Source organism: Bombus vosnesenskii, unplaced genomic scaffold (assembly GCF_011952255.1).
Source record: "Bombus vosnesenskii isolate JDL3184/JDL3185 unplaced genomic scaffold, Bvos_JDL3184-5_v1.1 scf7180000014105, whole genome shotgun sequence".
Classification (NCBI taxonomy): Eukaryota; Metazoa; Arthropoda; class Insecta; order Hymenoptera; family Apidae; genus Bombus; species Bombus vosnesenskii.
Genome location: NW_022883371.1, coordinates 2706756 through 2732536, shown reverse-complemented (window position 1 = coordinate 2732536; position 25781 = coordinate 2706756). Strand labels below are relative to the sequence as shown.

Below are 25781 nucleotides of genomic sequence, written 5' to 3'. Positions count from 1 at the left end.
GCCCGAAGAAAGAAGAGGCTATAAGCCGAAGAGGCCCGGCAAACTGCCACTCAAGAGGGCAACTACTGATGGCTCTCCATCCTCTGGGTCATCCAGAGCATGGGAAGTCATTATTGTTACTACTTTGTCACTATGCTCGATTTTAGTATTTTTAGTAGTAGTAGTAGTAGTAGTAGTTTTTTCTTTTTTGACCGATGTATATATCGGTCCATCGTCCCATTGAGCAAATCGCGATTTTTCTTAGTGTCGCGACAAATTAATTACGGGATGTATTAGAGTTGCGAAATAATATCGCGGCTTTTCATTAATGTGGCGAGAGAATGATTACGGTTTGAATTAGAGTTGCGATAAAATGATAATCGCGTTTGCTTTAAAGTTGCGAATTACGATGTCGCGATTGTCTTTTGCAATTTTTATTATGAATTTTTATAATTTCTTATAGAACTATACGTATCAGAATTTATCTTGTTTTCTATTGTTTGAAATTACATTATACAAATGTTAGTTTTCAATTAATTTTTATAGTATTGCAAGTAGCAATACCAGAATATTTAAAGTAGCTTTTTTATATAGTAAATAGTAATTTTTATTAAATTCACTATAAGAGTTAGCGTTGCGATATTGCTCCATCGCGAGTTCTGCTTATTTTTCCTTTTAGCGTTGCGATAATAAATGACCGCGTTTTGTTAGGTAGTGTTGCGTTCACAAACTGCCCTAACCCCCCGACTGCAATTGTCGGACACTGTTCCTGGATCACACGTTCAGCTGCAAGAGCTGTGCAAGTGTGATCGTTCATCAGTAACCTCTTAAATGGTTGCACTTCGATCTCTCGCTATTAGTGTTGCGTATTGCTTAAATACGAGTGCGTAGATTTATACTTATTAGTGTTGCGTATCAAATATCGGGAATATTCAGGCTTAATTTTTTTTTAAATGGTAGATTAATTGATATTGCAGATGTAACGAAGCACTCATCGCGTTTGATTTTGAAAATTTTCTGCTTCATAAATATTAGTAGTAAATTAGTGTTGCGAAACAAGAATATTCAGTTCCACTCCCGGCGTGTTGATCGGGTTTATATAGAATGGAAGACGATTGAATTTTAGTAGCCCTTCTGGCTACTGCTTTGTTCCTTTTTCAGCGCCCCCTATTACCACGTTTATTACTGAAAATACTGCTATAAGACATATTTCTTGGTCAGCGTTAACGTTATCATATGTGCTAAAATACAAAACTTTATTACGAATATATATTACATATAGATTTACATATATGGAACTGTGAGCGATTTCATGCGCAACAAAGTATTATAATGAAATAGCTTAATGTTGCTATGAAGGCTTAAAATATTTTTTAAAATTTAATTCATTGCAATTGGAATCAGCGCTGGTGATTGTTCGTTCTTAGAACCATGACTTTTAACATTTTCTCAACCGCGATATTTTCAATCTTTTAACAGTAATGTAAAATTTTATAAATATTCGAATTTCATATTGAATTTTTAATTCAGATTAAATTCAATTACTTAAAATTCTTGTTTTCAACGTAACCCTAGTTTCGATTAAAAAGATACAAATGATTCTCTATATTTGCTAAAATTTAAGCAATAGTAATTTGATCTATAATTAACCATTATTAGTAGTTTATTTTTCATGTATAAAATTTTCTCGTTTTAAAGATACCTGTTTCTTTCATATACCACATCAAGTAAATGAGTTTGTTTCAAATTTATCAATTAGCAGAAAGTAGATTTCAATTACATATATGAACATTTCATAGCATATTAAATATGTATGTTAGATACCCAAATGATTTTTCTTCCATTGTCTGATTGTTCAGGCTTCTTCCCGTTTCCCCATTTTTAAAAGAAGCATATTGCGGTAACGTTGGAGTATATAACTTTTCTATATTTTCATAACATTAGTACAACGAATCGTATGTCTCTTTTGCAAGACTCTAAATTGTATAGGCAGTGTCAATAGTTTCATTTCCATTCTTTCGTTCCAAGTTAGACAAATGTATCTTTGATACAGAATGTTGCCAGTACGGTACCGATTTATTGTACAATGTTTGTGCTGATAGATGTAATCGATTTCGCAGATTAATCAGTTGATTAACTTTTGGAAAACCACTACATCCATAAGTACAAACATTGCACAATAATTCAGTACCAAGCTAAGAACCACGCTAATACAGTCCAGTTTGGATTACGAAAAGCCACGAAGAGAATTTTGGATAATCTAAACTGGACTGCAACGTGGGAGGCCGTCGGACGCCGTGGGACGCCGTTGGACACCGTGGGACGCCGTGGGACGCCGTGGGACACCGTGGGACGCCACTGGTCCAGTGTGGATCACCAAAAGCCTCTAAAAGAAATTTGGATGATCTATACTGGACTGCAACGTGGGAGATCGTCGGTCCAGTGTGGATCACCAAAAGCCTCTAAAAGAATTTTGGATGATCTAGACTGGACTGCACCGTTGGACACCGTTGGACACCGTTGGACGTCGTTGGACGTCGTTGGACGTCGTTGGACACCGTGGGACGCCATTGGCCGCCGTGGGACGCCGTGGGACGCTGTGGGACGCCATTGGTCCAGTATGGATCACCAAAAGCCGCGAAAAGAATTTTGGATGATCTAGACTGGATTGCACCGTTGGACATCGTTGGACACCGTTGGACGTCGTTGGACACCGTTGGACGTCGTTGGACGTCGTTGGACACCGTTGGACGTCGTTGGACACCGTTGGACGTCGTTGGACACCGTTGGACGTCGTTGGACACCGTTGGACGTCGTTGGACGTCGGTGGACGTCGTTGGACGTCGTTGGACGTCGTTGGACACCGTGGGACTCCGTGGGACGACGTGGGACGACGTTTGACGCCGTTGGACACCGTGGGACACCGTGGGACGCCGTTGGACGCCGTTGGACACCGTTGGACGCCGTTGGACACCGTTGGACGTCGTTGGACACCGTGGGACACAGTGGGACGCCATTGATCCAGTATGGATCACCAGAAGCCGCGAAAAGAATTTTGGATGATCTATACTGGACTGCAACGTGGGACATCGTCGGTCCAGTGTGGATCACCAAAAGCCTCTAAAAGAATTTTGGATGATTTAGACTGGACTGCAACGTGGGAGATCGTCGGTCCAGTGTGGATCACCAAAAGCCTCTAAAAGAATTTTGGATGATCTAGACTGGACTGCAACGTTGGACACAGTTAGACACCGTTGGACGTCGTTGGACGTCGTTGGACGTCGTTGGACACCGTGGAACGCCATTGGCCGCCGTGGGACGCCGTGGGACGCTGTGGGACGCCATTGGTCCAGTATGGATCACCAAAAGCCGCGAAAAGAATTTTGGATGATCTAGACTGGATTGCACCGTTGGACATCGTTGGACACCGTTGGACGTCGTTGGACACCGTTGGACGTCGTTGGACATCGGTGGACGCCGTGGGACGACGTGGGACGACGTTTGACGCCGTTGGACACCGTGGGACACCGTGGGACGCCGTTGGAAGCCGTTGCACACCGTGGGACGCCGTTGGACGCCGTTGGACGCCGTTGCACACCGTGGGACGCCGTGGGACGCCGTTGGACACCGTGCGACGCCATTGGTCCAGTGTGGATCACCAAAAGCCTCTAAAAGAATTTTGGATGATCTATACTGGAGTGCAACGTGGGAGATCGTCGGTCCAGTGTGGATCACCAAAAGCCGCGAAAAGAATTTTGGATGATCTAGACTGGATTGCACCGTTGGACGTCGTTGGACGTCGTTGGACGTCGTTGGACGTCGTTGGACGTCGTTGGACGTCGTTGGACGTCGTTGGACGTCGTTGGACGTCGTTGGACGTCGTTGGACGTCGTTGGACGTCGTTGGACGTCGTTGGACGTCGTTGGACGTCGTTGGACGCCGTGGGACGCCGTGGGACGCCGTGGGACGCCGTGGGACGACGTGGGACGCCGTGGGACGCCGTGGAACGACGTGGGACGACGTGGGACGACGTTGGACGCCGTTGGACATCGTGGGACGCCGTTGGACGCCGTTGCACACCGTTGGACGCCGTTGGACATCGTGGGACGCCGTGGGACACCGTGGGACATCGTGGGAGACCGTGGGATGCGTACGTTTTAATCTTAATTAATCGTAAGGTAGATACCTATGTTAAGTGCATTGTGAGCTCATTCTGTACAACGATATTTATCCACCTTAGAACGAAAAAAAGAAAAATCTCGTCTCCCTTCACTCGCTTACCACACAGTACTTATTGTACTCGCGATTTATCGGTTCGCGATCACTCAGTTCTTTCAAACCGTAGCGTGACGTACTCGCTCGCGCGTATTCCGCGTGCGTGCGGGTCAACGTGCACTGGACAACTCTTTGGATTCGTAAGTCGCCCCAAGGACACCTCTGTCTTGGTGACTGCTCGACGACTGCTCGACGTTCGCATCGGATCGCGGGAGTTGTCGTCGCGCCGGTGATGCTTGCGAATCTGTTGGGGATTCAGTCGTGGATCTGCAGTCCTGTCCGATTGGTACTTTGGTACTCGGACAGGGACCTGCAATTTCACGTCCTCCATAATTCTGTTCGGGCCCGCGGGAGTGGACCTCACTGTTCAGTTGAGGTCAATGCCTTCGTAATCCTGTTCAGCGGTCCCTCCCCGTGAGTGGACCCCACTGTTCAGTTGAGGCCTCTTGCCTTCGTAATCCTGTTCAGCGGTCCATCCCCGGGTTCCACATGTTCAGTTGGAGTGTGTTAAGTTGCTGGCCTATGTGCTGGATCCACGGCTGAATTACCCGTGGATCACTAGCATCATCGGTCGGCGCCATCGACCGCGACTCGTGTAAGTTTCGAACGGCGAAACAGGAATCGAGTTACGGTCAATTCTTGGGCTTTCCGCTGAACCTCGGGGTTATCTCGTGTACGGGGGTACGTCGTGTAGGTTTGTTAGTTCTTTCGAGAGATCGCGATCTCGTTCGTTTCGGGCGCGCCGCGATTTTTTCCTTTATCATCTGATTCATCGGGCATTTTCTTGTTTACCCATTTTTAAGGGATACTTATTGAGATCACGTTAGAGTTTATAACTTTTCAGTATCTTCAATATCTTACAGTGTCGCAAAAATAGAACGTTAACTAGTTTAGTACAGCGACTCGTATGTCCCTTCTGCGAGACACGAAATGGTATATACAGTGTCAGTAGCTACATTTTCTTCGTTTCATTCCAAGTTAGATAAATGTGTGTTTGATACCGAATGATGCCAGTAGGGATGCGAATTATTGTACGATATTTGTACTGATCGATGTAATCGTTGTGTGGGAGATGGTGTGTTATGTATGTTGTTTCACGTTTGTAAAGATTCATGTAAGCGCTGCGTTGGAGATATGTGTTTCGCAGTTAGGCTACGAAACAACTATCTCTTTACGCAGGCCCATGATCAAGTGGAGTCAGAGCTCGACATTCTTGCCTATAGGTTGAATGTCGAGACCGATGCATAATGTTAAATAACTCATGGGCGGGTCTCGTGCGTAGTCACCTCCTCGCGGTGAGACCTGGTAATTGGCATCGTTTTCCAAAAATTAATCAGTCGATTAATCTTTGGAAAACGATACCAAGCCAAGAACTACGCAACAGTCCAGTTTGGATCACCAAAAGCCTCTAAAAGAATTTTGGATGATCTAGACTGGACTGCACCGTGGGACGATGTGGGACGCCGTGGGACACCGTTGGACACCGTTGGACACCGTTGGACACCGTTGGACACCGTTGGACACCGTTGGACACCGCTGGACACCGTCGGACACCGTCGGACACCGTCGGACACCGTCGGACACCGTCGGACACCGTCGGACACCGTCGGACACCGTCGGACACCGTCGGACACCGTTGGACACCGTTGGACACCGCTGGACACCGCTGGACACCGCTGGACACCGTTGGACACCGCTGGACACCGTTGGACACCGCTGGACACCGCTGGACACCGTTGGACACCGTCGGACACCGTCGGACACCGTCGGACACCGTCGGACACCGTCGGACACCGTCGGACACCGTCGGACACCGTCGGACACCGTCGGACACCGTTGGACACCGTTGGACACCGTTGGACACCGTTGGACACCGTTGGACACCGTTGGACACCGTTGGACACCGTTGGACACCGTTGGACAACGTTGGACACCGTTGGACACCGTTGGACACCGTTGGACACCGTTGGACACCGTTGGACACCGTTGGACACCGTTGGACACCGTTGGACACCGTTGGACACCGTTGGACACCGTTGGACACCGTTGGACACCGTTGGACACCGTTGGACACCGTTGGACACCGTTGGACACCGTTGGACACCGTTGGACACCGTTGGACATCGTTGGACATCGTTGGACACCGTTGGACATCGTGGGACATCGTTGGACGCCGTGGGATATGTCTTGACTATGTCGAATCCATTCTGAGCCCGTTCTGTTCAATGATACTTATCTGACTTGGAACGAGGTATAAAAATCTATTCTTCTTTTCCACTGAATTTTGCTGTTATTTTGTGCACAGGAATGCGTCGCGTGAATCCATTGATTCTTTTGAAAGATCGCGAATGATATTACATTTATTTTAAATGCTAGTTATTTTTTGTGCAAGTTATTTATCGATAGTAGAGATAATATAAAAGTAACGGGAAAATTAACATATGTACGCAAAGACTATTAATGATCAATCCGATAAATTGTTATGGTCAATTTAATGATCAATTCCATGAATTTATTTTAACTAGTACAGCTTTGTACAATATGAATAAAACTGTTGTCTTTTTATTCGAGCATGGGTAACGTTTGATATACAATTTATATTTATTTTAAAATATATCTGATACATATTTCATAATAGATAATTTCTTAATTATTTGGAATACTAAGATGGACGTAAAGAGCGTTAAATAAATTATTGTTATATTTCCGATGTATAAAATCATTCTCTTATTTCAAACGAAATTTTAGCGTATTATCTTATTGTTTCAAATTGAGTTATAACGTCATAAACTTGCAACTTACAGTTGGATTCAAATACCTCGAAACAAGATTTCGCGCGCGTTTGTGCAGTATTCTTTAGTGGCGAACTTTTGAATTCTTGCAAATATTTTTCAATATTTATAACACGCGACTATAGTGTATTAGTGGAATGTATATTTCGTATTCTAATAACGAAAATTCACAATATATATTCGAATTGCGAACAGTATAATTCTTGCAAACGATTGCATTGCATTCACGGTATTCGTAAGCATTTGTTCGCTATCGAGAAATATCTCACAATTTTCAACTAAATAATATTTTTGAAACTTGTTCCAACTTCTTAATAATAATTTTTAAGTGTAAAAAAATAGCAGTATTTTCTAAATAAACGTTCGATAGGAAAAAGAAGAAAATTGTCAAAACGTCGTTTCGTTCTTTCTTCAAGTTTTTTTTTTGTTTGCGATTTAGAAATCTCGAGTTTAGATTTAAGTTTCAGCGGGCATTGCGCCCGAAGAAAGAAGAGGCTATAAGCCAAAGAGGCCTGGCAAACTGCTACTCAAGAGGGCAACTACTAATGGCTCCTCATCCTCTGGGTCATCCAGAGCATGGGAAATCATTATTGTTATTACTTTGTCACTATGCTCGCTTTCAGTATTTGTAGTAGTAGTAGTAGTAGTAGTCTTTGCTTTTTTGACCGATGTATATATCGGTCCATCGTCCCAGTGGGCAAATCGTGATTTTTCTTAGTGTCGCAACAGATTAATTACGGGTTGAATTAGAGTTGCGAAATAACATCGCGGCTTTCTATTAGTGTCGCGAGAGAATGGTTACGGTTTGAATTAGAGTTGCGATAAAATGATAATCGCGTTTGCTTTAAAGTTGCGAATTACGATATCGCGATTGTCGCCATTTTTATTATGAATTTTTATAATTTCTTATAGAACTATACGTATCAGAATTTATCTTGCTTTCTACTGTTTAAAATTAGATTATAAATATGTTAATTTTTAATTAATTTTATAGTATTGTAAGTAGCAATACTAGAATATTTAAAGTAGCTTTTTCATATAGTAAATAGTAATTTTCATTGAATTCATTATAAAAATTAGCGTTACGATATTATTTCATCACGAGTTCTAAGTATTTTTCCCTTCAGCGTTGCGACCATGAATGATCGCGTTTTGTCAAGTAGAGTTGCGTATACAAAATGCCCAAATCCTCCGACTGCATTTGTCGGACACTATTCCTGGATCACAAGATACAGCTGTAAGAGCTGTACAAGTGTGATCGTTTATCGGCAACTTCCTAAATGGTTGCACTGCGATCTCTCGCTATTAGTGTTGCGTATTGTTTAAATACGAGTGCGTAGATTTAAACTTATTAGCGGTGCGCATCAAATTTCGGAAATTTTCAGAATTCTTTTTTTTTTTTAATGGTAGATTAATTGATATTGCAGATGTAACGAAGCACTCTTCGCGTTTGATCTTGAGAATTTTCTGCTTCTTGAGAATTTTCAGCGCCCCTTAATACTACGCCCCTTATTAATGCGCTCCTTATTACTACGTTTATTACTGAAAATACTGCTATAAGACATATTCCTTTGTCATTGTTAACGTTGCCATGACTGCTAAAATACAGGACTTTATTACGAATGTAATATATATATATATATTAATATATATATACAATTTCATACACGTATATATATAAGTGAGCGATTTTATGGTTAACAAAATATTATAGTGAAATATCTTAATGTTGCTACGAAGGCTTAAAATATTTTGTTAAATTTAATTCATTGCTATTAGAATTAATGCTGGCGATTGTTCGTTTTTAGAACCATGACTTTTAGAATTTTTTCGACCATGATATTTTCAATCTTTTAACAGTAATGTAGAATTTTATAAATATTCGAATTTCATTTGCATGAAGCAAAAGTTCATTCGCGATCATCGTCACGTTTGTAAGCAAAAAATAATTTATGCGCATATTTTTCGGTTTACTATGTTGCGAGTCACTATGTTGTAGGAAATAACAGATAGTGCTAAAAATTAAGAGACAAAGCAAGTGATTTTATAATAATCGGATTTTCTCTCATCTTAGTTACTTCAAATGCAATTTTCAAGTTTTAATTCAGTTTAAATTCAATTACTTAAAATTCTTGTCTTCAACTTAACCCTAGTTTCGATTAAAAAGATACAAATGATTTTCTAATTTTGCAAAAATTTAATCAATAGTAATTTGATCTATAATTGACCATTAGTAGTAGTATATTTTTCATGTATAAAATGTTCTCGTTTTAGAGATACCTGTTTCTTTCATATATCAAATCCACTAGTAAATGAGTTTGTTTCAAATTTATTTTTTAAATATATTAAAATATATTTGGATATTTCATAGCATCTTAAATATGTAGTATGCTTAAGGCTCAAAAGAATGAGAGAAATAAAGGAAGTGAACAAAGGAAAGAAAGAAACTAATATTATGAAATAATGTTTGAGTCTTATATGAATCAAGGAGTAATTATATATATTTTATAGAATTTTACTAACCTTTCGCAGATTGAGTTTGTTTCAGGATCTTTTGTGGTCATCTCTTATCATACTCCATACAATATCTCTTCCCTTCCCCTTTATTACATTTAGATTATTACGTGCATAGAGAGTAAGCAAATATTTAGATTTTTATGTAAATGCAATTTATGCTTAGGTAGGCTAAGGTTGAGGTTGTAATCTAAGTAAATGGGGTAAGATGCCGGTAGAAAATAAGTAGAAGTATAGGTAGTAAGAAGTATGGTGTGGTAGTGTAAAAGCATGGCATTGTAGAATGTATATATTGTGTATTAGTTAATTATATATGGCACATATTTCATCTTATTATCTTGTTTTTTTCGTTTAACTCTTAAGATTTAATGTAATTTTTAGATTTCACGTTTTCATGAATCCTTGTCAGGTTTCTAGTTCTCGCGTCGGTTTTTCTTCTTAAAGCTCCTTTTGCTGTTTGTTTTAAACATTATCCAAACGCACACTAAAAGGAGCATTTATTTGATGATGAATTATTAAGATTTTATTTTGCAAAAAGAGGGTGGATGGGTCGCGGATAGGGTGGGCCTCCATTCTCAGCACATCCTCGTGGTGAGACCTGGGCAATCAGTATTATTTGATATATAATTACTAATTGTATCACTATACAGTAAAACAATTAGCTGCATAACTGCTATAATTATTAATTACATGGCAAATAATATGAGCTAATTGGCTGCGACTCTGACTAGGTGTTCATATCAATACATCTATGGTATGTTACATTAGTGAAATATAATTCAGATATAATTGGGAAGTGTAATTAATAATAAGTACTTTTGGTATTGAGTAAAGTATAAATAATATTGGAGTATACTAGAATTAAATAACTTCATCCAAACCATCGTAGGATATCAATTGAGGATTAAAATCCTAAACCTAAGGAAGATTTATCAGCGATCTGAACAACTTTTAAGAACGGTTCTGATGATTAGACTTTTAAAGAGAACTTTTAAAGAGAAGCATGCTTATACAGAATTTTAAAGCGTGACTTTAAAATATGATTTAAAAATAAAATAAAAACTTTCTTGCTGAATGATTCGTTATAAAATTAGAAAAAAATTAGTCTATGTTGCTTCATTTTTCTGTTGAATTCAATTCAACAGATATAGAGGCACCGACATGTTTTTCAAATGTATCTACTTGACAAATTCTTTTAAAAATACTAGATCTTCTAAATTTCTTCGTTACAGTAACGAATGATTATAGTAATAAAATAAAATGTCAAGTTCTTCTTGGAATCAATCAATATGTAGTTAGGGATTGTAACAATTCAAATGAATCGTGAAAGAACTACGATAACATTCATTAACTCCAAACATATTCTATACATATTTATTTATTATACCCCTTTACAATTAAAATTACTCGAAGAAAAATGCTTGTACGATTTTCCATTAGATCATAGCGATAAAACAGAAATAGAGTAAGAGTTATAAAATAGCACTCATTACACAATTTTAAATTCTTCTACACTTGCTTTGTTATTGTTTGGCAAACCCCACATTTTATAGCGACAATTTTTCATCAGCGAAAGAATATCATCCTGAAAAAAGAAAAAAAAAGAACCAAAAGAGAGAAGTGAACGATTCAAGTGAATCGCGAAAAATTTTAACAATATACAGAATGTGTATATCTATCTTATAATTAGTTAAAACTAAAATTTTCCTTAACATATGCTTCACTCTTCAAAACGTAAAGTTTCCTATCTTAAAAATAAAAAGAAAACAGATATTTACGTCCGATATAACGTTTTTGGCAACTGTTTCAACAGTTGATTAACGAACACGAGATTAAGAATATTTACATTACATATTTGCGCGTATATGTACATTCAGCTGAAAAGTTGTGAGAAATGCTATAAAAGACGAATATTCAAATTACGACGAATTACTTGTGTATAATATCAAAATGAGCACAATAAAGTTATCAGTGATATTTTTCCTCCTCGTATTTACGAATCTCTCGTTACAACATGAACAAATTCCAAAAGCCAAAACAGTTTTAGGAAGCGTCAGTGGTTATTATAAAGAGTCTCGATCTGGAAAAACATATGAGGCTTACGAAGGTATCCCCTATGCAGAAATTCCTATTGGAGAACTTCGGTTCGAAGTACGTACAACGATAACGTTCATGTAAATTAATATCAAAATACATACTACACTTTCAACTGCACTTTATATAATATAATATATACTTATATAATATAATAAAATATGTGTATATCATAATAGAATATTTGTCAATATTTTAAGTACTTCGTGAATTTACAGCCACCCAAACCAGTGCAGAAATGGGAATACGAATTACCTGCAAAGAAAAAGGGTTCCATTTGTATACAGTATCGTACTAAGCCTGGTGCAGACGGAGATACAGTCTCAGGCTGTGAAGATTGCTTGTACATGAACATTTATGTATCACTTAGAAACAATACTAAGACTTTATTACCAGTAATGTTTTGGATTCATGGAGGAGCCTACCAATTTGGTACTGGAAATGATCTAGACGAGAGTCATTTAATGGATAAAAGTATTGTATTGGTTACGTTTAATTATCGTGTAGGAGCTTTCGGTAAGAATAATAAATTATAAAAGATATTCTTTGTGGTTCAAATTAAATTCAGTATTTCGTCCTAAGGTTTTCTTAGTACGGGAGACAATGTAGTATCTGGAAATATGGGATTAAAGGATCAAAGTATGGCACTGCGCTGGGTATCCGACAATATTGAGAATTTTGGAGGTAATCCGAAAGATGTAACTTTAATCGGTTTCAGTTCGGGAGGCATGAGCGTTCATTATCACTATCTGTCACCTTTAAGTGCTGGTCTATTCCAAAGTAAGTTTATTAAGTATATATGTACGTATACAATATGTTCAACTTAAACGTACACAGACTATTATTTTTTGAATTATTGAGAAAAATGTTCATAAAGAGGTTGTTCGATTTGATAGAGTAACTTTAATTTGAATAGCTGAATTTTTAAATTTTTGGCGTGGTAGTTCAATACATAACAGCACGCTATTCATTCAGACCAAAGATGCTTTATAAGTGTATTACTCTTTAATTTTCATATCACTGTATGATACTTATCTTTTCTCGCAATTTCTACTACATAGGAGGTATATCTATAAGTGGTACAGCACTTAATCCTAGGGCACAAACAAAACGAGCTTCAGAGAAAGCTAAAAAATTGGCAGCGGCAGTGGGGTGCCCAACTGATAGTAGCAGTAAAATGATTGCTTGTTTAAAAAAGCGTCCACCACGACTCATATCACAAAACGTCGACAAGCTTTTGGTAAATTGTATAGTTTCAAGATTGAAGTTTTATCTGTTTAACGTGTTTACGACTGAACTTTTTTTGATACTATGTATTTATATTATATTAAGTACATATATTATAGAAATTGTTGTGATGTTCTTTCTCTGTAGTTTTTAATTTGCGTTTTGCAATCGAATAGTATTATAGATGTGATATTATTATCACAAAATTTGTTTGTAGGTTTGGTTGAACAATCCTGCTAGTCCTTTTGGACCAGTTGTGGAGAAGCAAGGATCGAGTCTTTTCATTAGTCGCTCTCCAATTGAAATTATCACTTCAGGTGAGGTTCAAGATGTTCCCTGGATTACTGGAGTCGTTGGCGAAGATGGAATATTTCAAGCTGCAGGTCTGATTTCGTGTAACAATAATATTATTGAAATTATTAATATTATTAAAATATTATTGAAATAAGAGTTTTAATTGCACAGATTTTGTTGAAGACGATGATTTATTGAAATATCTAAATGATAATTGGGACGATATCGCGCCATACCTGATTAATTATAACGATACTATTTCGCTTTGCGAGCATAAACAAGTGGCGGAAGAAATCAGAAAATATTATTTGGGATCAAAAAAAATTGACCGTAATACAGTGGCACCACTGATACAAATGCTCAGCGATCGATCATATGGTGTTGGCATGGCGACAGCTGCTAAATTACATGCGAAAGTTAACAAAAATCCAGTGTGGAGTTATTACTATACATACAAAATTAAAGAAGACCTTAGCTTTACAACTAAACTCGGTAATTTTGTTGCACCATTTACTATAATCACAGTAGAACTTCATTTATCTGAACTTCATTTATTGGAACAGCTTTTTTATATTAATAAATAGAGTATATTATTCTATGAAAATTAGCAGTAGACTTACAGTGAACAAAAAGTAATAAATTAATAAAGAAGAAGTTTGTGAACAAATATCTCCGAAATGAACTCTTATTATATGAGCTGTATATCTTTAACGAGTTCAAATAAGTAGAGTTCTATTATAACAGCGGAGAAAAATGTGTGGAGTAATATATGTATGTAAAATGAATGAATAATAGGGGTAGCCCATGGAGACGATATTTATCTTGTGATTAATAAAGACGCTTCGAATATGACAAATTCAGAGGACCTAGCAATGCAGCAACTTTTAATTGATTTTTACACTTCTTTTGCTATTGAAGGGTATGTGTGAGATTGGAAATACAATTTATGTATGATTAATTTTTATTGTTTGAATATCACGTTGACAAAGAATTTATAATTATATTAGAAAACCACGTGTCGGTGATGCTAAATGGCAGTCATTAAAATCTGGCGAGGATAATCTTCATTATTTACACATAGCTGATGCAAAAAATGTGAAAATGGAATCTAATGGAAATTTTGCGCAAAAGAAATTTTGGGATACAATAAAATCTCACGAAAATTAATGGTTGCCTCAATAATTTTAGTGAAAGAAGAAGTAAAGTAAATATACGTATGTATAATGTCTTATCTTTTAGTCATAAAGAACATGTTTTATATTAATACATTATTAATAAATTTTATTTTATAAACAAACATGGTGGTGCAAATATATTTATAACTCTAAATAATGAAGTAGTCCTATAGATATTTACATTGAATCATTCTGAAAAATATGCATATTTTCATAATAAAATAGATTAGTTTTTCCAATATTCATATGTATATTACCGTTTAATTTGTTAAATCTTCTAATTTATAATTAGGAAAGTCAAAGATAATTACAAGGAGAAAAAATTACATTTGACATTGGTCTGCATCAATATGAAATAAAGCAAGATGTTTTGAAACTAATGGATATTTTATATACTCTTCTTGGATATTCCATGTACGTTATCTTGGATTTCTGGATATTTCCGATTACAGTAATGCGCAATTATACTAATCTTTCCTGATAATATGTTGTCTTCCAATGTTTACTCGCATTTAAATTCTAACATTTAGAGTTCGTATTTTTTAAACTTTTGCATTTGAAGATGTAAAAAGAAAAACACGCTTGTCACGTAATGTCAGTTATGGAGATAGGTTGAGAAAGATATAGGTTTAATTGAAATTGAAGCTTTATTTTTATGTTGAATGCACGAATTATTCACCTCTTACGTCTATCGCTTTATCTATTTTAATTATTCGTTTGATTTTCTCCTATAGTATTACCAATCTGCAATGTAAGTAGGTTTGTCTTTTGATTTAAGTTTCAGTCGAATTCGTAATGGATTTATTATAATTAATTTATACTAATAATGTTTCAGTTCTGTAACCATATATCTTTTCTCTTATAAGAGAGGCCTTTAGATATGTTTTACGTTGTAAAGGTTTGGGAAAATAAATAGTACATAAGTTATTTATAAATGTCTGTTCAATGATTTTTCAGTGAATCTATACGCAGTACGTTGAAATCTAACAAGATTTTATTGTAAAATATTATCTACACTAAAGATATATTTTTTTAATGCTGTTACGTCGCGTAACATTCTACCTAGCCGAGGCCACACACCGCGGGCAATATGGCAACCAGATGTCTTCGGATACTCGCAGCGTATCTTCCATGATTGCAAGGACCTTCCATAAATCACATAGATTTCCTAGAAAAGGTCCTCCAAACGAAACAAACATCTGGTCCGGAGGAATTTCTAGAGACTATTGTCTACCACGGCTTAACAAGGGAAAGTCAGTTTTTGTCACGTACGCTGCAACTTTCCTCCCACTAACCACTTTCTCTCGAGGGCGGTCAAGACCATTCGTTTAACCAATTAAAAACGAAGCCTATTCCCTCACTCTCCAAAATAACATCGGCACCAACGAATCCGATGGTCCCGTGCGCTAGACACACTCATCCTTCGCTCTCCTCCGAGACAGCATCGTCTTCCAAGAGTACTACATTTGGTCCTTCGAGCCGGATCATCAGTGGCCGTGGACAGTTTTGTCCCCATCCGGTCGAAGCATTTGGTCCTTCGAGCCGGATAATCAGTGGCAGTGGATAGTTTTGTCACCCATCCGGTCGTAACATTTGGTCCTTCGAGCTGGATTCAGTGACAAGTGATAAGTGTGGACACGTAACCGGTCGAATCATTCGATCCTCAAAGCCGCATCACGCGTCAAGTGAAAAGCGCATACCAGTGACACCCACTATCATACAGTGCCACGTGAATCCAACATAACCAGCAGCGGAAGCGTTACCCCCCCAGCGAAGTCACTAACGTCAAGGATCGTCACCCTTGAAGAGGTATAATTCGGTGGTTAAAACGCAACCACGCAACCTCCTGCCGCAACTGGACAATCTTCAACAGAAGTAAGTTATAACCATCCACTCTTAATTATCGAACAAATAATGGCCACCGGAAACGAACTTACCGCCTTGCGTCGACGCCGGAGTTATTGCATCGGCCACTTTACACGCTTATCGAAAAAACTGGATGAAATCGAACAATCCGGCTGTCCGCGAGAGAACGAGCTAATTCAAATCAAAAATCGTCTGGAAATATACGAGACGGAGCTCCGCGCCATTCAAAATGAAATCGTAAGCATCGACGAGGAGGAGTCCGCGCGCGGCTTTGAAATAGCCGACGAGTACGAGAGACTAGCACTCCGAGTAATTATTCAACTGAGCAACCTACGACTAACTACGACGTCACAATCGACAAACGATGAATCAGCTGCCGGTCGCGAGTCTGCTTCGCTTAAATCACCGGAGAATCATTTTCCTGGACATAATGCGAAGACGCCACCTTCGCCATTGCCACAAGGGCCCACGGATAAGGGAAGTAACAATGACTTAAACAAAACACGCAACGCTATTCAAACTCCGCCGACGGAGAAGATCGCATCGACTCGAACGCCGACCTCGCTGCGAGTCACGCGCAATTCATTGCACAATACTAGCAGCGTGTCACCTACACGCGACTTGATGACAACCAAGTTCGCGTCCTCATTATCTCAACAATCTGATACAACGCGGCCGAGCGCCTTAAATCAGAAAACTCTTCCCATTCGCAACTCATCGTATCACACTCGCAACGCGTCACCTAAACGCAGCCTGACGACAGCCACATTAGCATCGGCAGGAACTGAACAATCGGATTTAACGCTACTAATCACCTTGAATTTGACAAGCTTCAACGAGCCTTCGGACCCGAAGAAAGAGAGGGTCTCACCAGACGACAAATCGCTTCCGAGCTTAATCTCCCACAATTTGTTACAGAACATTCTATCTGATCCCAACGATTCTCTACTGAGTTCACAGAGCGCCGTACCGAACGAGTCGTGTATCACAGGCATCTCACTGGAGTCACCCTCGGCTCCAAAAATGCCAACATATTCTCCAACACCAAGGCAAGTCACAGTCACGACATCCAACAGTCATTCTCCACCGGGGATCATCACTAAGAGAATGCGATTCGAGCGGGTCATCGGGGGGAGTCCAGCCTCCCAATCAACCTCAAACCTCCGCACCGCGCTTGATGAATCTTCACCAAGCCCCACCGACGTTCCCTTCGACGATACTTCCTGGGCCGAGGTGTTTAACGACACTTCCAGAAGCAAGATTCACGACACTTCTTGGGTCGTGAATTTCACCTGGAAATCGCTCGGCATCGACGAGGAAGGCGGCGATCTAGACTACAAGGGAGACAACATGCCATCCAGGCAACGGGCCTTCAGCCGCATCGCCAGGTTCACCCTGAGGACGACAGCATCATCCGGACGGCTGTGGTTCACACCGCAAGGAGCACCTTGGATCGAGGTGCCACGCAGCTCGTCCTACCATCAAGCCAAGCTCATCCAGCAGAATACGGGTCATCAACAATCAACATGGAGTTGGGCGGCAGCTCCAATTAACTCTACCTTTACAGAACTTTTGATCGGTACCCTCTCAACGGGGGGAGTAAGTATGGTGTCGCTGTCTACAGATGCGACATGACCCGGCGGAGCATTGATTGAGAGCGTGTCCCTTGCCTAAACAATTCGTACAGAGCGACGCCCGTTTGGCTGTGTCGAGACGCTCCCTGGGCGATTTCGCCTTAAAGACGTCACAATACCGCAGTTCGTGTTGTCCTCGACAGTCCGGACATACCGGCGTCTTGAGCGTCGCGGTGAAAGCATGACTTCGCGACGCGCTCGGTCGCTGACGGTTGGGTGGTTCGGCGGCCCTTTTCGTAGCGGTAAATGCTGAACTTGTTCTATCGCCGTTCGTCCGTGTTTGCAAGAAGTTTATTAAGTGCTTGTATGACGGTAATTTCTTGTCTGGTAAGGTGCATTGCCATTTGCGAACGATGGCTGGGGGTAGCTTCCATGTAAGTAATTTGAGAAGAACGGTGTCGGATGTGATTGGGTCACCGAGGTTCTTTAACGCTTGGAGATTTATTTTGACCGTCTCGAGGAAGTCATCTATGGCTTCGGGTGTCTCCTTGACTATTTTCGGATAGTCGAAAAGCAAGTCTAGGTGGCGCATGCAGATTTGACGGTGGCAGTCGAATTTTTCCTTAAGTATGTCAACGGCGATTGCATAGTTTGACTCGGTGATGGCTAGCGATTCTATACTTCGCGCGGCCCTCCCAGTCAAGGCTGATCGGAGGTGATAGAATTTTTGGACTGGTGTTAGTTGTTCGTTTTGATCTATCGTTGACGAGAAGGAATCGTAAAATGACTGCCAATTCTCGAGCGTGCCATCAAAGGTGGGTATTCGAATCTCCGGTATTTTTTTAATAACCGATACAGAAAATACAGTACTGGTTTGAAAAAACATTCACACATGCTTATCGGAAGTTATGGCAAAGGTAATAAAAGGTTGACCATCGCACCGAGCGTTTTAAAACAGTTTTAAAATGGACACGATAAAACTACCGACCGTTTCACTTTTCTTAGCGTTTGTGAATTTTTTGTATCAAGATGAGCAGCCTCTAATAGCCAATACGTCTCTGGGGAAAATTCGAGGTTGCTATAGGGAATCTCGCCATGGCAGGAAATATGAAGCTTACGAAGGCGTCCTATATGCGCAACCTCCACTTAAAAAGTTTAGGTTCCAAGTATGTTGAACAATGTCTGTAAGAAAATAAAATCTTATTCACTATGACGTAATAAAATAATAATAATATACTACGAACTTCTAGCCACCTCAACCTGTAAAACCGTGGGAAGACGAACTACCCGCTATAAATAAAAGTTCAGTTTGCACACAATACGTTATGGTTTTTAAATCACACGACGACAAAGTTAAGGGTTGCGAGGATTGTTTGTATATTAACATATACGCGTCTATTAGGAATGACAGCCGTATTTTGTTACCGGTAATGTTTTGGATTCACGGAGGCGCCTTCCAGTTTGCTAGCGAAAACGAAGCAGACGAAACACTCTTAATGGACCGTGATATTGTGTTTGCCGCGGTTAATTACTGTTTAGGACCATTCGGTACGGTAGCTAATAATTAGAGTAATTAGCAAGTAATTAGAAAAAAATTTTAACTAATTACTGTATTTGCTTAAGGTTTCCTTAGTACAGGAGACAGTGTAGTACCTGGAAATATGGGACTGAAGTATCAGAGCCAGGCTTTGCGTTGGATGCATGATCATATTAGTAATTTTGGTGGCGATCTCGAACTGAGATCTCGAATAGCAGTGTCCTCGTGATCGCCCTCCTCGGTCTTAACTCCGTGATGTCGAGTTCGGAGAGCTTGACTTCCCTCTTCACCACTGATATCGCATCTCTGTACGTGAAGCCCGAGCCGTCCTTCACGGTGAGCGATACCACAGCACACCGTGGGGGTCGGGGAAGGCCCGGCACTTTCTCGCTGTGCGCGTCTCGCCCACTAGCGTTACGTCTTTTTCCTGCCCCTATAGCTCCGGGTCCATCGCCGCTGCCCGCTCCTCTCATGGATTCCCTTTCCGTGCGGGGCCGTACCGGAGGCCGAGCGGCCACCTCCACCACTCTCCTTGCCCTCGTTCCGCCGCTTCCGGTCGCCGTCCCGGGCGCCTAGGCTCCTGTTTGCAATGTCGACGACGGAAAAGACGACGATACCCGTCCCTTGACTCTTACGTCCTCGGTCGGCGCATGGACCGTTGGAAGAGGTTGCGTCGTGGGCTTCCTGTTCTTTCGCCTCGCTCTCCCTCTTCCTCCTCCTATGACGGTAGTAAATCCTGCCTCGTCGGCCGACGACTCCACGGTCGACCGCGAGGTGTCTCTCGCCGACCGCAATCGTGCTTGTACGGTTCTTGCGGCGACGCCAGCGTCCGTAGCCGGGGGATCGCTCCCCCTGGCATTATTTCTCGCCAACACTCTTCCAACTTGCGGAGGAACAGGATCTTGAGATCCTCTAGTGGATCTCGAGGTCCTGGATCACCGAACCTATCCGTTCTCTTGTGTGTTACTCCCCGTCCCGTCGGGACAGCGGAAACGGCGCGATGCCGACCAGGGGTGTGGGGAGGTGGAGGAGGGGGACCCATAATCGTTCCCGTTGGGGCCCGGGGAGCATTTTCTTTCGTCCCCCTCGTAGAGGTGATCCCCACCTCTTGTCCTTCGCCGTCGTTGTTGTCAACTTTGGCTGCCCTCTCCGTGCATTCCTTGATCAGCCGTTTCAACGTCTCTTGAAGATGACTGACCTCTCTCTCCAGAAAGCGCACCCTTCTTCGTAGGTATGCGACGTCCTCCTCTTCCTGATCGTGAGTCGGTTCCGCGTCCTTCACGGTTGCTTGCTTGTCGACCGGTCCGATCCTCATTTCGTCACTCCGCATGTCGTCGCCGCCGTCAGCACCGCCGCGGATGGTAGAGGCGGCGGCGGCCACAGTGGCAGCCTCGGCGTCGGTGTCGGTGTCGACACCGGGTTACGAACGTTCGGAACCCGGGTTCGAATCCCAGCAACCGGAGTCCGATTTTTCTTCCACAATATAAAAGTGAGAAGAAAAGCGGCCGTTCCCGGCAGCGACATCTACAGCCTAAGCACTTACATATGCTTAAAGCTACCTTGAATATGTACTATTGACTTTGAACGATAATATGAATGTACGATATTTTTTGGCTTTCAATGCTTATTCATACTAGTATTAGCATCGAAAAAACTAATATAAAGAAAGGTAACAAAGAGTAATATGTCTCCAAATTGTGAAAAATACTAATTATAGAATAACATTAGTTATGTCTGAAATTATATTTGATGTATGTTTCATGAAGCAATGAAGCAGATCTTACAATTAATGTTGGGTTTTCTGCTGCGATATTGTCAATCTAAATTATGTATCTGGTTTAAGATCCCTCGCACAAGATAATAGATCGCAATTAGTTTATTGTTACGACGATTAAATTGTGAAGATCTGTTCATCAACCATATCTTTTCGCACAGAAAACTAATTTTTAGATATTTCGTACGAAGTCAATTTTCGGGAAAATGATATTTATTATAAAAGTTTAAGTAATAGAGGGGCCTCTTCATGTGTATAATCTTTAGTAGTGTGATGTTAATTTCTTTGTTAGAATTTAATTGCGCAGTTGTAACGTAACTATTGTATGAATAACTCATTAAATGTTGGGAAGTTATCTTGAAGATATGCTATCTACAGAATGCACGCATTGAATAATCTAAATGGTAATAAAACCAATCAAGGCAATTTATTTAAATTAATATATATTTTCTAGCAGTGAGTAGTTGGATCATTTCCTTCATATTTCGTTTTTTTTTTTAGTGGAAATGTCCAAGATTTAAAAATTTCACGCTATTCGTGTTTAATTTCTATATATATATATATATATATATATATATATATATATATATATATGAAATTAAGTGTATATGTGTATATTAAGAAATGTTTTAATTTTTCCCAATAATTTCGCTATGCCTTTTTTCCAATTTTTTGCTAGAATAGAATGTTCGTTTTCTCAACTTCAAATACAGAGAGCGAAAATTCTTATATTTCCGATGTATTTATATTATCATCAGAATGCGAGCGCTAAATATTTACCTTGCATCAATAGTATTGTACGGTACTTAGCCGAATTCCGGTGAAAGTTTCACATCAAAATTGCGACTTGGCTCCAACGAATGCATTGTCAGCCGGAAAAATGGCGATAGTAGGAGAAAATGCTCGCTTTAGGAAAGATTATGTATCCGCGGTATTTATTTCTTGGCTTGTGCATCACGGCAGAACAATGTTTCATTTATCGGTAATTGCTCAATCATTCTTCAATTTATGTATAATACATTTTGATACTATATTTTAGTAAAAAATATACTATATATTAGAAATATACTACTATACTATACTATTTATACATTTATTCATGTACATGCTTTACATATTGGTAAATCGGTAAAAACATATCGTTAATTTAAAAAGTGCATTTTCATATGCTTATCGGCAGTTGTGTGGAGGTTATAAACGCTTGCTACCGATCAGATATGTACGTAACTTCAAAAGGAACACAATGGAACTATCAGTTACCGCTTTGCTCCTGCTGGGATTTGTGAACTTTTCGTGGCAGAATGAGCGGATACCCAGAGTCAGGACGTCTCTCGGGGACATACGCGGATATTATAAGGTTTCTCGACATGGTAGGAAATACGAGGCGTACGAAGGTATTCCCTATGCGCAACCGCCCGTTGGAAAACTTAGGTTCAAACTACGTAGAACAATCGTGGAAGATTATGTCAAGAAACTAAAATCCTTTTGATTAACGAAACGCAATACTTAAATAGAATATTGTGAAATTACAGCCACCGCAGCCCGTGCAAGAATGGATAAATGAGTTACCCGCCGTGGAGAAAGGTTCTGTTTGCGCCCAATATGTTATATTATGTACTCCTCAAAATGGAGACAAAGTTACGGGATGTGAGGATTGCTTATATATGAATATTTATAGACCGTTTAGGAATGGCAATGAATCCTTGTTACCAGTGATGTTTTGGATTCACGGAGGAGCTTATCAGTTTGGTAGCGGAAACGAAGTTAACGAAACGCTTGTAATGGACCGTGATGTTATCCTGGTCACGTTCAATTATCGTCTAGCATCCTTCGGTAAAAACAATAATGGAAAGGTTTTATTCAAAAAATTTAGTATTAATAGTACTAGTTGACAACTAATTTAAAAGATTTAATTAATTTAATAAATTTAAAAGCCGCTTGATTTTTAATTGATTTTGTTGGTTTACTCAAATTGGTAGACCTTTCGATCACGAAAAGCTAAAGGTATTTACACGTTATACTTATAACAAGATCTAGAAAATATGTTTGTTTAAGGCTTTCTCAGTACCGGTGACAGTATAGTACCTGGAAATATGGGATTGAAAGATCAGAACGTGGCTTTGCGTTGGGTGTATAATCATATTAGAAATTTCGGTGGCGATCCGAACCAAATAACTATTTTTGGTTTGAGTGCAGGTGCTGCTAGCGTCCATTATCATTATTTGTCACGCTTAAGTACTGGTCTTTTCCAAAGTATGTGGTTATTTTTCTTTATGTTATTGTTGAGTTAATACAAGAGAAATTTATTTTATATTGTATATTTTATATTTTTATATAGGAGGAATATCGATAAGTGGCGGGGCACTCACTCCTTGGGCACAGACAAAATATGCTCCTGACAAGGCTAGAAGATTCGCAGCTACCTTAGGATGTCCAACACGCAATACAAAAGAAATGATCGATTGTCTCCAAACTCGCCCTGCGCGAATTATATCGCAAGTTACTGGCGAACTGGTGAATTGTTACTATTTTTTCATCTTGATATTGTACAATTACAATTATATTTATTTTCATATAAGTTTCGAATCTTAGTCACAGAATCTTTATGTACCTTTTGGACCAGTTGTTGACAAATATGGACCCAACCCTTTTATCACTCGTTCGCCAATCGATATTATCGTTAGTGGCGAAGCATACGATGCTCCCTGGATTTCTGGAGTAGTTAGCGAAGAAGGATTATTCATTTCTGCAGGTCTGATTTTATGCAATAATAGTATTAATTCTATGTGTACTGCCATGTAAAATACATAGTTTTGTTCGAGTAGCATTTGTTGGTAATGATCAACTGTTGAAGCAGTTGAACGATGACTGGGATAATATTGCACCATATTTGCTTGACTATAACGATACTCTTCCTCTTAATCAACATAAAGAGGTTGCGGAAAAAATTAGGAAGTATTATTTGGGATCTAAACCTATTGACAGTAACACATCATTGTCGGTGACACATATGATAGGTGATCGGATGTTCGGCGTTGATTTGCAGAAAGCTGTCATTTTGCACGCGAAAATTAATAAAAGTCCGGTGTGGACTTATTACTACAGTTACAGATCTATGCATAGTTTTAGTGAAATTGTGAGTGGTGGTTCTACCAAGAACTTTGGTAAGTTACTTTATAATCTCGAGATTATGGTATTAGTAAAATTTAGTATTATTAAAACTTCATATTATTATACTATATATTTCTGAGCTTAAACCTTACTAGTATTTATTAAGTTAATAGTTTTCTCTTAAATTTACCGGATGGATTAGGGGTAAGCCATGGAGATGATGCATTTCTTGTGCTTGATACTAGAATTTCAAACGTTTCGAGGCCGAATGACTTGGAAATGCAACAAATATTGCTCGATTTTTACACGTCATTTGCTATAGAGGGGTATGTTACTTTAAATTTTTACTTTTTCTTTAATTATCTCGATTTGCTGTTTAAATATATCCTTAATACAAATTTCAAAATACAGTAAACCACGTGCCGGCAATGTTCAATGGCAAACATTAGATCCTAATGAAAAAGAATTTTAATATCTTCATATAGCTAATCCGCGAAACATAAAGATGGAAACTAGTAACGACTTCGCGAACATAAACTTCTGGAATACGATCGATTTTAATGAAAACAAAATAAGTGGGCAGGAGTAACAAAGAAGAAGTAACTGAACTTAGCTGCTATTTCCTGGCTGTTTATTTTTAGCAAAACTATTAACCAGGTGTGTGAAATAAATCAGCAAATTTTTTAATAATTACTACATACAACCAATTATGTTGTATCATTTTTGAATAACGTTTTATTCAAATATTCTTTAACTCGAACCATTAATATCCCCTTGTAAGGGAAGGTAGTGAGAATCAGAGAGTAGATCGAAATTAGACATACAAAATCGTTTATTCTATATAAAAGGACACTTTATACTAGCACGTACTGTCAAATCTAACCTACTTCCATACAGTCAGAACCACCGAGATACCTTCGGCTCGCTCGTTTCTTTATGTATCACATATTATTACACGTGGCGAATAATGGATAATTATGCTGATAATAATGGGGATAACTGTCATCGTGGTCGTTCGTAATTGATTACAAAAATGAAACAGATAGAGGATGCAGGAAGAAAGTAAACGAACGAACGAAATGAAAGAAGAGAAAACAGAAAGAAGAAATATCCGAGAAATTTATCACGAGCATCTTGAGTATATTCGCGTACTGTGCATAGTTAATATTCGTCTCGCTATTCACAGCATGATCAATTCTAATCTACAATTCGGCTTCCATTGAAAATCGATTTCTATAATCGAAGAACTATCGCAACGCGGTAAACGTTCGCGCTAGAAGATTATTGGCACCAGATAAAAATTGGTCATTCTGTGTATAAATATCATGTATTTATATTTATATATATCTATATTTATATATATAATATGTATAAAGATGCGTGGCTCGTTTGCGTTGTCAAAGAACACGTTCGTCAGCCGCGACGGATTGATCGATTGTGACACGACGGGGAAGATTTTTACCAACGCTGAGCACGCAGTCGTTAATTAATTACATGCATCCTATGTGTTCATCATAATTAATATATCTTACGTTACAGTTACACATCTATATCATATAAACGTACCGT

General features: G+C 39.4%; 3 protein-coding genes across 3 annotated transcripts; all 3 read left to right on the top strand.

Moving 5' to 3' along the window:
• The first annotated feature begins 11494 nt into the window (after positions 1-11494).
• Positions 11495-14342, top strand: LOC117239629 (venom carboxylesterase-6-like). Its single transcript, XM_033505352.1, has 8 exons — positions 11495-11711; positions 11873-12170; positions 12237-12434; positions 12716-12894; positions 13099-13264; positions 13347-13667; positions 13971-14094; positions 14183-14342. The coding sequence occupies exons 1-8, from the start codon at positions 11511-11513 to the stop codon at positions 14340-14342; spliced, it is 1647 nt and encodes a 548-aa protein (XP_033361243.1). The 5' UTR covers positions 11495-11510.
• Positions 14343-18665: 4323 nt separating this feature from the next.
• On the top strand, positions 18666-19556 carry LOC117239628 (venom carboxylesterase-6-like). The gene is made up of 3 exons (XM_033505351.1): positions 18666-18956; positions 19041-19338; positions 19414-19556. The coding sequence occupies exons 1-3, from the start codon at positions 18756-18758 to the stop codon at positions 19554-19556; spliced, it is 642 nt and encodes a 213-aa protein (XP_033361242.1). The 5' UTR covers positions 18666-18755.
• A 2772-nt stretch (positions 19557-22328) lies between these two features.
• On the top strand, positions 22329-25253 carry LOC117239627 (venom carboxylesterase-6-like). Its single transcript, XM_033505350.1, has 8 exons — positions 22329-22539; positions 22634-22934; positions 23157-23354; positions 23440-23615; positions 23694-23853; positions 23927-24265; positions 24415-24538; positions 24624-25253. Exons 1-8 carry the CDS (start codon positions 22345-22347, stop codon positions 24682-24684), a joined length of 1554 nt encoding a protein of 517 aa, XP_033361241.1. The 5' UTR covers positions 22329-22344; the 3' UTR covers positions 24685-25253.
• The last annotated feature ends 528 nt before the right edge of the window (positions 25254-25781 follow it).

Coding starts and splice junctions, on each gene's coding strand:
- LOC117239629 (XM_033505352.1), top strand. CDS start 11,511: ATGAGCACAATAAAGTTATCAGTGATATTTTTCCTCCTCGTATTTACG. Junction 11,712..11,872: donor TTGGAGAACTTCGGTTCGAA/GTACGTACAACG, acceptor GTGAATTTACAG/CCACCCAAACCAGTGCAGAA. Junction 14,095..14,182: donor ACTTCTTTTGCTATTGAAGG/GTATGTGTGAGA, acceptor TAATTATATTAG/AAAACCACGTGTCGGTGATG.
- LOC117239628 (XM_033505351.1), top strand. CDS start 18,756: ATGGACACGATAAAACTACCGACCGTTTCACTTTTCTTAGCGTTTGTG. Junction 18,957..19,040: donor TTAAAAAGTTTAGGTTCCAA/GTATGTTGAACA, acceptor ACGAACTTCTAG/CCACCTCAACCTGTAAAACC. Junction 19,339..19,413: donor TTACTGTTTAGGACCATTCG/GTACGGTAGCTA, acceptor TATTTGCTTAAG/GTTTCCTTAGTACAGGAGAC.
- LOC117239627 (XM_033505350.1), top strand. CDS start 22,345: ATGGAACTATCAGTTACCGCTTTGCTCCTGCTGGGATTTGTGAACTTT. Junction 22,540..22,633: donor TTGGAAAACTTAGGTTCAAA/CTACGTAGAACA, acceptor GTGAAATTACAG/CCACCGCAGCCCGTGCAAGA. Junction 22,935..23,156: donor TTATCGTCTAGCATCCTTCG/GTAAAAACAATA, acceptor TGTTTGTTTAAG/GCTTTCTCAGTACCGGTGAC.